This window comes from Gymnoscopelus braueri (genome assembly GCF_963280865.1).
Source record: "Gymnoscopelus braueri genome assembly, contig: SCAFFOLD_107, whole genome shotgun sequence".
NCBI classification, from domain to species: domain Eukaryota; kingdom Metazoa; phylum Chordata; class Actinopteri; order Myctophiformes; family Myctophidae; genus Gymnoscopelus; species Gymnoscopelus braueri.
Genome location: NW_027660883.1, coordinates 147,690 through 158,241, shown reverse-complemented (window position 1 = coordinate 158,241; position 10,552 = coordinate 147,690). Strand labels below are relative to the sequence as shown.

Genomic DNA, 10,552 nt, shown 5'->3' with positions numbered 1-10,552 from the left:
TTGATTGATTGATTGATGTACTTTTATTTAGTAAGACATGAGAATAACAGTACATGGAAGTACAAATTCACAATACAAGGTCTACTAAACTGGAAGACTCATTAAGCACTGAGCTTGTTTAAGATGAGAACCCCATGCACTCAAATCATGTATGGTTTGTTTACTATTGCACAATTTTGCGACCTTAATATTGAGTACTGTCTTAAGAGGGACAATAAGTGGCCACTGCAAAATGTATAAAGAAGTAAAGCCTACCTACTGAATGCTCCTAACAGCTGGTAACGTTTATAATACACCTTTAAAACAACAATTCAGATCAAAATGTACATCGAATTAGATAAAGAGAGGATTAATTATGCAGGCTTTATCTACCTATTGTGTTGCCCTTGATGCCCAGGAGCCTGGCAATTTTGTGAGTCGCACTATCACTTTAACTTCGCAAAAGAGACTTTGGCCAACAACAATCATTTAAAAAAAACAGTTGCCACACAGACTCAGTATGAACACTGACATTATGACACTTGAGGGTCGCAAAATGGTTGCTTTAAATGGTCCACAAAAGGGTGCTATGGCATCGTTGTAATTTTAGGTTTTGTTTGCGTCTACAGTACCCGATACAACCTGCCCTCCTGTTGACAGGAACAAAAACATTTCAGCGCCAAGCCGTCATCAGTGTTAGACAGTTCTCAAATAAACACACATATTTTCTTAAACACATGTATGTATAGTACAGTATAACACAGTTACAAAATCACAAACAAGCCCACAATTCACAATCATGTACAAATCGCACACACGCATGCAGCCTTAGTAAGTGGATTGGGTTGGAGAGCAGAAAGCTACAAAGGACATTGCATCCTCATGTGAGACCCAATTCACACAAAGCTCAAAGCCCCAATCGGGGATAGAAATATCCCCCCCTTCTCTTGAAACACTGTCACTGTTCCTACTACTGGCTTCATTTATATTTATATTTATTTGGATCAAAGACATTTTCACTTTCTCAAATTGAGTAATTGAAATAGGATGGAAGTTGGCAGCATGGAACAGCAAAATGTACATTACTTTTTTAAACGTATATATTTTTTAAACTATAATGTACTGTTGAAACAATACATGTTCACATACCGATGATGATAGAATTAAGATGGAGGGACTTTGTCCATCTTGATTGTACGTGTCCCAGTACGCAACTTGATAGTGCCTGTGTACAGTATTTGATATTTGTTCAACCGTGTTCGTACCATCAACCTCTGCTTTGGGACGATTTCAGGGGTGTAGGCTAGTGGGAGGGAGTAGTGGGGAAAATCGTATATATACTGTATACAAAATATAAATACAAGACAAGGTTATAAGTGGTGTAGCGTTTCTATATTGAAATTCTGTGTGTTAATCAGGAATTTTAGATTGATTTAGTTTGTTTTTCCACTGGGAAAAAAGAACACAAACCAAACATTTTTCTTTCCTTGGTTACTCTTGTTTTCAGTTTTTCTTTTTCTTTCAGTGATATAAAAGTGAAACAAATGCCATTTATCATCTTTTATGTTCTGTTATTATGCTCTTCTTACCTTTTTCAGTCTCTACCTTGTGCTGTGAAAAGCTTTTCTTATGTGCGTAAATCCAAGGAATTGTCAGGAAATAAAAATTGTTAAACTTTTATCACACCTGTGGCTCTAGTTTGGCTTTTCCTCATGTGTGTGTGTGTGTGTGTGTGTGTGTGTGTGTGTGTGTGTGTGTGTGTGTGTGTGTGTGTGTGTGTGAGAGAGAGAGAGAGACATGGAAAAATAACAACATATATTTCCCTATTGGCAAAGTATGTCTCCTATGTAGATTCATCTGTAACTCATTTCAAAAGGTGAAATAACAGTATAGTAGCTGGATTGTACCAGACCATGGCACACAGTACAAGTAACAAATGATGACAACATGTCGCTGTCAAAACTTCTTTGTCGGGTAATGAATGAACACATACGTATTGGGAAAATAAGTGCAAGTGATGAAACAAAACAACACAATTGCAGAAGAATTAAATGATAAAAGACGATAAATGATGTTTGTGGAGTTCTCTCTCCTGATTAGACAGAATTGGTAATGGAAATCGGGGACATCCCTGTTGCTGAACAAATTCTCTACTCTATTACTGTCGTAATAGAGCTATAAACTTTTAACAAAATACTTTAATAGATTTTTATATCGTTTTGGTTTTTACATCCCCATAACTGACTAGTTATATATTTTTTTTCATGGGGGTAGGTAAAGAGAGTCTCCTGCTTGAAATGGGTGATATAGAAAATTATTAGCAGAACCCACATCAGCAAAATACAGTACTTTCCCACTGTCACATGTTGGTTTATGGTTCTGATAGCTACACACGTTGAATTCAGGAATGAGGTTGAATGTGTGGGCATTGCTGTACGTACCCTTCATTAACACTCCCCACTTCTTAATGCTTTTTGACTTCATATGTAGGCACGTGCACACATAGGAGCAAATCTGTGCCCGAGCACCTGCCTGATTGCCTTCATAGGCGTCCTTTTTATAACTACATTATTTCTCTCATTTATATCTCTTGCCGAACCACAGTTGCTCTCCACCCTGTTGTCATTCAATACAAAGGATAGGACATTTTGTTTTACCCTGATATTATCTGGTTTTAGCAAGAATAAAGGGAACTGGCATTCTCGAAAAATAGCACACAAAGTTACACAGAAGCAGACCAGAAGGAAACAGACGCATTTCCTCAGCGTTTCTGTGAAATATGTGGGTGTGAAGTCTGGTTTTAGCATTTGCATCATGTACTCATGCCCAAAAGTGTGAACTTACGTAGGTTACATTGATAGGCTTTTTAACTGGTTAACTGATTCTTAGGGCCTGAGGGTCTGGGGTCTATATGTTGTTTGGATTCAAATTCCGTCTAACTGAAGCTCTACTCAACAGCCAAATGTGTAAAAGCTCAATTTATAATTACAGCAGCCTTCTGTTGAAAACCTTAGACAAGTATCTTCGAATTCAGCTGACAACTCTGGTTACAGAGGGACTGAAGGGGCTTGTATTAAAGCCACCTCCAGTGCCAGATGGAAGCTGTGCCAACGAGTAGAAACCTTCACCAGCATAACCAACTGCACCTGTGCTGACTGACACTGCAGAGGGATCTGTGAAGACATTTCTCTCTCTCAGAAAACCCACTTCAGAGTTGATGTTGTGTAATCCATTTTCCGCCTAGGAGTGGGGCAAAATAAGAGTCAATCAATGTCGTAACACAGTAGCCTACAAATGTTTCTCACCCAGATAAACAGGCTAAAAGTGCTTACATCCATGTGTCCAGGACGGCTGTTAACCATGTTGGTGATTGAGGCACGAGAGTAGATGGTAAACACCTTCACAGGAGGAACATTTGAATGTCTGTCCTCTTCTCTGATCTCCTCATAGGCAGCCTTGGAGCAGAGGAAAAAGTTTAATTTAGCTTAAGTTTACGTAAATTCAATTATAGTACATTTCTCCAAACAAAGGTCCAGGCTTTCAAAACGACACAGCAATCTGAACCCTTGATATTTTGCAAAACTCAATGTACATTTTCTATGGCAGTGGTTCTCAAAGTGGGGTCCGGGGACTCCCAAGGGGTCCTTTGGGGGTTCCAGGGGGTCTCCAGCTAAATTAGTTAATATAGCATAACAATCATTTTAACCATATTAAATATTTTTGTGATGCACTGTGAGCTTGTAGGTCGTTTTTTTGAAACATTTAGATTTTTTTTTTAACACAAATCTTCTCTTCTGGGGTCCCTGGCACAAGCTCTTTTCTGATGGGGGTCAGCGGCTAAATACACATCACTTTGGGGGTCCTTGACATGAAAAGGTTTGAGAACCACTGGCCTAGGGGACCGTAGAGGTGTACTGGTGGATGCTTAGGCAGGCAGAGATCTCCACAGTTCTCGAATGTCCAAACCACTAATCAATAGATGACTTATGTAGTTTAGACGTCAAATGTGTTTTATAAAGACGTAACCTGAAAAGGTGCAGCCCTTCATTATGCTGTGGAATTGGGCTTTTTAGCAAAAGTATAGTTTCAATGGCTGTGTTAATTGTTTTGAGAGCATGGACCGTAGTTTGGCGAAATCTATAACATGAAGTTAATTTTGTTATGGCTTACCATTTTCCTTTAGTATTAACTTTGCTTAATAGTGATAGTCTAGTTTAACTTTACATACTTTAGCTTAATTTAAATGTATTTGCTACACAAACAAAGATACAAGCTGAGACCTTCCCCAAACTCACATTCACAGCAGCAAAGTCTGTATCCGCAGGTCTGTTGGAATGTTGGTCTGTTGGCGCTGAAAAAGAAAAAGAAATCCAACTTCAAGGCCAAAGATTTACAGCAAATAAGATGTAAGCATGTATTTTAAATCCTTTTGTGAAGTGTGTGTGTGTGTGTGTGTGTGTGTGTGTGTGTGTGTGTGTGTGTGTGTGTGTGTGTGTGTGTGTGTGTGTGTGTGTGTGTGTGTGTGTGTGTGTGTGTGTGTGTGTGTGTGTGTGTGTGTGTGTGTGTGTGTGTGTTTTACCTGGAGAGTTCTTAATCTTTTTCCTGAAAAAGATCAATGCTACCATTCCTAATAAAGTGACAATGGCAACCAGCCCCACACCCACAATCAGTATGGTACCTAGGTTGAGAAACAAATGATAAAAAGTCTGGTTTTGAGGAAGTGAATAACTATAGTTACTAGATTGATATTATGATCAGCACCCGGCAACAGCAGTTTTATAAATATACTGCTGTGAGGTTAGGGAAGCAGGAACGCATACGCACATGTGCACACTCACAGGAAGGTAAACATGAGGTGCATGGCAATGCAATGGCAATCCAGACAGCATTTTTTTTTAATATGTTGTTGGAACAATTACAGCATACACATCTTTATACAGAAAAATAAAAAAGCAGAAAGCAATGAACCAACCGAACAACGAACATTGCCCAAGTTTGATCATAACATAATTGGAAACTCCAATCATACCTGATGAGGGAGCAGTAGTAACTTCAGATAATGTAGAGGACTCTGTGTAGGATGTGGAGATGGGAGAGAATGTTCCAGAAAAAGCAACTGGTTTTGTTGACGAGCTGTCAGTCGTTATTTTCCCTGATGAGGTCAATAATGGTGTTGTCACAGCAGGGACAGTCTGGGGCTGTGAGCTTGATGCTGTAAATACCAAGAGTTGAATCATATCAGTATTACTGAGGTTTTCTATATCCTCTTTCCCTCACTCTGTCTATGTTTCTATCATTATTTATCAATTAATTTGTTGCTGAATCATTGATTTCACTGAATAGGCAACTGATGTAGCAGGTGGGGGGGGGGGGATCCTACATTAAATAGAATTCAGATGTACAAAATGTACAACTTTTTTTTTAAAGAGGCAAAAAATCCAAGCAGGAACAAGTGTTGGTGAGTACATTTGCCTTTTAAAACTTCTCAAGGAATTTAGCAAAGTAAAAAAAAACTTGATCTAAGGTTAGCCTAAGGGTGTTCCTTACCAATACTCATTTAGAGTAAATGTAGGAAGGGAGATCTTGACACCAAGAATAGCTTTGTAAATGAACATATACCAATGTTGCAACCTGCGAGATGTTAATGAAGACCAACCAGCGTTCAAAGCTTGCAATCCTGAGTCCTGAAAGGTGAGTTTGTTATGAATCTCAATGCAGCATGGTAGTAGTAGTTTATCATCATCATCATGATCTTCATCATCCTCATCATGTTATTGTGAGAATCATCATTATGCTTTACTTTTACCTTTAACTCCCTGACCATCATCATCATCATCATCATCATCATCATCATCATCATCATTATTGTTGTCGTCCTCCTCACTTTTACTGTCACTACTGTCACGGTCTGAAAAGAGAGAACAAATCTTTCAATTTAATATTTTTCTCTACAGCTCTAAGGTGTATTAAAGACATAGTTCAATGTTGAAAATTAGTGGTATTCCCCTTTAAATAAATGAAATGAAAAATGTTTGAATTGTTTTTAATTGATGAAAAGTTGTGATTTTGTCTTTGTTTAAACTGTTTAAAATCGTTTGACATATATATCTATATTTTTCAATGAAGGAAAACAAAAAAAGAGGATATTTACTCACAACCCATACAAATTGATCCGCGACCCAAACATGGGTCGCGGATCCCCGTTTGGGAAACAGTGGGTGTTGGAGGATATCACGTGCATTGGAGGATGTCACATAAGGATATAACTTATGGGACATAGTTTGCCTTGTTTAAGTTAATGAATACAAAGAATGACTCTGTGTTCTTGGTATGACCCACCTGCTTTAAAGGGGTGGCTGCAGCAGCATTCAGTTAGATCGGTTTGGGCAGGCTAGAGAACAGCAGTGGTGTAAAGTAACTAAGTACATTTACTCAATTACTGTACTACAGTTTTTTTTACTTTACTGGAGTATTTCCAATTTTCTGTACTTTTACTTACATCTTACATCTCAGAGGCAAATATTGTACTTTTTACTCCACTACAATTATTTGAAAACTTTAGTTAGGCCTACTTTACTTTGTAGATTTTGATTATTATTACAAAACATGCATTAACCACTTCAGCCCTATATACATTAAAATGTATAAAATAACAGTTTTTTTGAAAACGTGTGAAAACTTGTGAAACGGGACATTCTGCATAATGAGTACTTTTACTTTTGGTACTTTATGTACATTTTGATGCCAATACTTTCGTACTTTAACTCAAGTAAATTTTTAATTCCGGACTTTTACTTGTAACAGAGTATTTCTACAGTACATTGCAATATTGATACTTTTACTTAAGTAAAGAATTTCAGTACTTTTGCTCTGCGGCCCTTCATGGAGGGTGTAGCCGGGAAAGTAGTTATAGGATGTTGTTCATTTAGCCTTTTGCCTGTGTTTTTCTTGCAAGTACCGTTTCATATGCTTATTTTTGGGCAGTACTGCACTGTGAATATTATTGCACTGACAGGTTGATGTTTGGAGAGTTTTGGTAAATAAAAAAACAACAAAATGCATTCTTGGACAGTTGTCTAATTCTTTGAGCCTTGGCTCATCCTCATCTTCATTCTCTTCATCATCCTTATGTTGTTGTGACAATCATCATGCTATTTACTTACTATTAACTCTCTTCTTCTTCATCATCTTCTTCTTTTTCCTCTCTCTCCCTTTTGATTGTCCTGATTCTTTTGATCTTCTTGATTCTCTTGATTTTCTTGATTCTTCTGAATCTTCATCATCATAAGGGACAACAAATTGCTATTAATATTCAAACAATAGTCTATTACTATAAATATCACCTAACTCATAATAAAATCATAAACACTATATCCACAATGCAAATGAAAGGTGCTGTAAGTAATATGTTCTGGTTCAAACAGTTTAGTGATAGCTAAAGCTCTATATATGCTAATCATAGCTACTGTATAGTGGGTTTTTTTCAGTAACAGGAGTGTCCCTGTCTCTTCAGATCTTTAGTTAAGTCTTTAGTCGTACAAGCTAACATTTTCACCAAACATTCTCAAAAATTCATGCACAAGCGTGCAGAAGGTTCAGATGCTTCGAGCTGGCAGGAATTATGAAGTCAGGTGCATTTAGCTTATAGTATAATGCACAATATGTCCATAGGGGTTTCCATAGCCCAATAGTTACTTTGTACCAAATGTGTTGCAATTTTTGTTACTCTCAGGAAGTTGTAAAATCCTTAGTGCAGCTTAGAGCAACCCTGTTGGTTGTGTTAATCTTAATGTGAAGCCACATCCATTTCATCAGGTAGGTAAACATGATCACGACATGCCATTGGTTCCAACGGTTTTATTCAAGACCCAGGTGATGCAGAATGAACTGCTTACCCACTCAGGCATTGTGATGTGTGACATAGCATCTATTATTTGGCATTATGCTTTATTTAGACAGAGAGAGAAGGATGAAATGTGTGATATAACGGGAGTCGGATTCAACCTTGCATCCGACTCCCAAGGGACATGTGGTCAGTGCATAAACCCCCATGTATTCTTATGTATCAGCTTATTTGTAAAAACAAAGAAAAAGTTTTATTTTGCACCATATACAAACATATAATCAGGACTCTAAAGATGTATCCTTACCTGCATTCACAGAGATGATGATCTCACACAGTGCTAACGGTAAAATTAACAATGTATAATTAGAAATCATGTTCAATCATTTATCTTATGTACTGAAAAAATACAAAACAAACTAATAATTTAAATGTGTATTGTATATTTTTGTGCACTTCATCTTAAAATGTAAAGATTCTGTTTAATTAAGACAATCGGTCAGTACAGAAAAAGGGAATACTTTCATAGCATTTTGATATACAATGATTAATGCCCACAAATAACTCACAAACACACATTCACAATGCCAGCACTACATCATTAACACAGATATTAGTCAAATGGAATTTTAGAATTCTTTTTTCCCAGATGTGCATGTACATGTTTGTCAAAGTTAATTACTGCTGCACTTATTCTACACCTAAAGGATCCCTTTCAAGTGGAGAAGTTGGAGTATTTCAACAAAAGGGTAACTGTCTACTATATCTTGCAACATGAACTTACACTGTGGCTTCAGCAGTGTGAATGCAGGTTGTCTGAGACTAACGCTAGCATGGAAACAGCAGATGGTTATGCTCAGTCTGACTCTGTGCTCTTTCTAAAAGTGCTCTGGAATGCTTTAAAATAAAAGTGTCACTAATTGACGTATTTTGCATAATCACTGTGGTGAAACTTCCCATAGAGTGAGGTTTTGGGGGTACAATAGCAAATACTGTACATGGAGTGATACTAATCTGATGATATGCATACATTTATGCATGTCTATGTTGTCACAATAATGGATTACATCTACGGACCCAGATGTGAAAAAAGTAAAACATTGGTGGAAATATTTAAAGGTATAGGGTAAGTGATTTTCTTTGGCTAAAATAAGTGTTAAATAGCTCTATATTCTGATAGTACACATTGCTATAGAGTCTCCATGTCTCTCCAGCTCTTTATTAATCAGAAAATGCATTTTCAGGTCGGGCTACCAATTTTATCCAATCAGGATAGAGAATTCAGACGGGATATAGATTAAACTAGTGAAATTGGAAGTGATGACATAAAGAAATGAGCAGACAAAATTAGAACTAGAACACTACAAATTTTAAGCTGATAAATGGGTACTCTCTCCTGATTGGCAGACCTTTTGTCACCTACCTGAACACGTATTTTCTGTTTATTAAAGAGCTGGAGAGAACTGAGACTCCTGTTATTGAACAAACACTATATAGCAATGATTACTATCAGAATATAGTGCTTTAACCTTTTAACCAAAAAATATCACCCAACTTTTGAATATCTTCACAAACGTCAATGAACATATAATGTTAAGGAAGTTGCTTGGTTTGCCAATGGTATGTTCATTTGTCTATCAAACAGAAAACTACGCTCTAAATCAAATTATAATTGCATTGACTTCACAATGCAATATTTTTTCCACTGGGAAAATAACAGAAGGACAAATATACAATCGCTTTTCACAGATAAAGACACAGACAGGAAGATAGATGGATAGATAGAGACAGACAGACAGACAGACAGACAGACAGACAGACAGACAGACAGACAGACAGACAGACAGACAGACAGACAGACAGACAGACAGACAGACAGACAGACAGACAGACAGACAGACAGACAGACAGACAGACAGACAGACAGACAGACAGATTAATATAATAACAATATGAGACCAATGAGGGATTGACAGACTTTAAGAGACAGGGAGATAGACAGACGGACAGACAGACAGACAGACAGATGCAAATGACACTTACCAGAAAAAAGGCCTAGGAACACAGCATAGTGGGTATTCATATTTTCATGTATGTGTGATCTTGTACAGATAATCTCGAGTGTCAATCACTATCTGTTGAGAGAGGAAAAGAGCACCTCCTTCACTTCCTTAAGTACTTGTTTCATAATAAAGCTTCACTACTGTACTCGCACATTGATTTCTTAATGAACAGCTCCTATTTTGAGATTACCACAACCTTACAACAGGCAAACACACACACACACACACACACACACACACACACACACACACACACACACACACACACACACACACACACACACACACACACACACACACACACACACAAACACACACACACACACACACACACACACACACACACTTTTTCTTTCTTCTGGCAGTCCATCAGTGTTGAAAATGACCTAGCTTCCTTGTGCTGTGATGAGTTTTTCAGTGGTTCATCTTTTTTTCATCTTCGCAGACTATGATGCCACAGTAGCTGATTGTGAAGCCTGATTCTGGAACCAAATATCCTGCCACAGTTACGTAGGACATGTGAGGCCTTGATCAGGAGGCTAAGATGGTAATGGGTCAGCATGGTGGTGTCTTTGCTGGTGCCGCACCATCCTTTGTTGGGTGCGTTTCTCCTCGGCATTAAGCAGTGGTTCCCAAACTGGGGGTTGGGACCCCCAGTGGGGGTGAT

The 10,552-nt window shown here is 37.8% G+C and overlaps 1 protein-coding gene across 1 annotated transcript; it reads right to left on the bottom strand.

Moving 5' to 3' along the window:
* Window positions 1–164: 164 nt before the first annotated feature.
* Window positions 165–9,928, bottom strand: LOC308081109 (uncharacterized protein). Its single transcript, XM_080457506.1, has 9 exons — window positions 9,866–9,928; window positions 8,130–8,162; window positions 7,143–7,253; window positions 5,786–5,887; window positions 5,009–5,191; window positions 4,559–4,657; window positions 4,275–4,330; window positions 3,312–3,434; window positions 165–3,219 (listed from the first exon to the last, which is right to left on the bottom strand). Exons 1-9 carry the CDS (start codon window positions 9,903–9,905, stop codon window positions 3,010–3,012), a joined length of 957 nt encoding a protein of 318 aa, XP_080313632.1. The 5' UTR covers window positions 9,906–9,928; the 3' UTR covers window positions 165–3,009.
* Window positions 9,929–10,552: the final 624 nt, after the last annotated feature.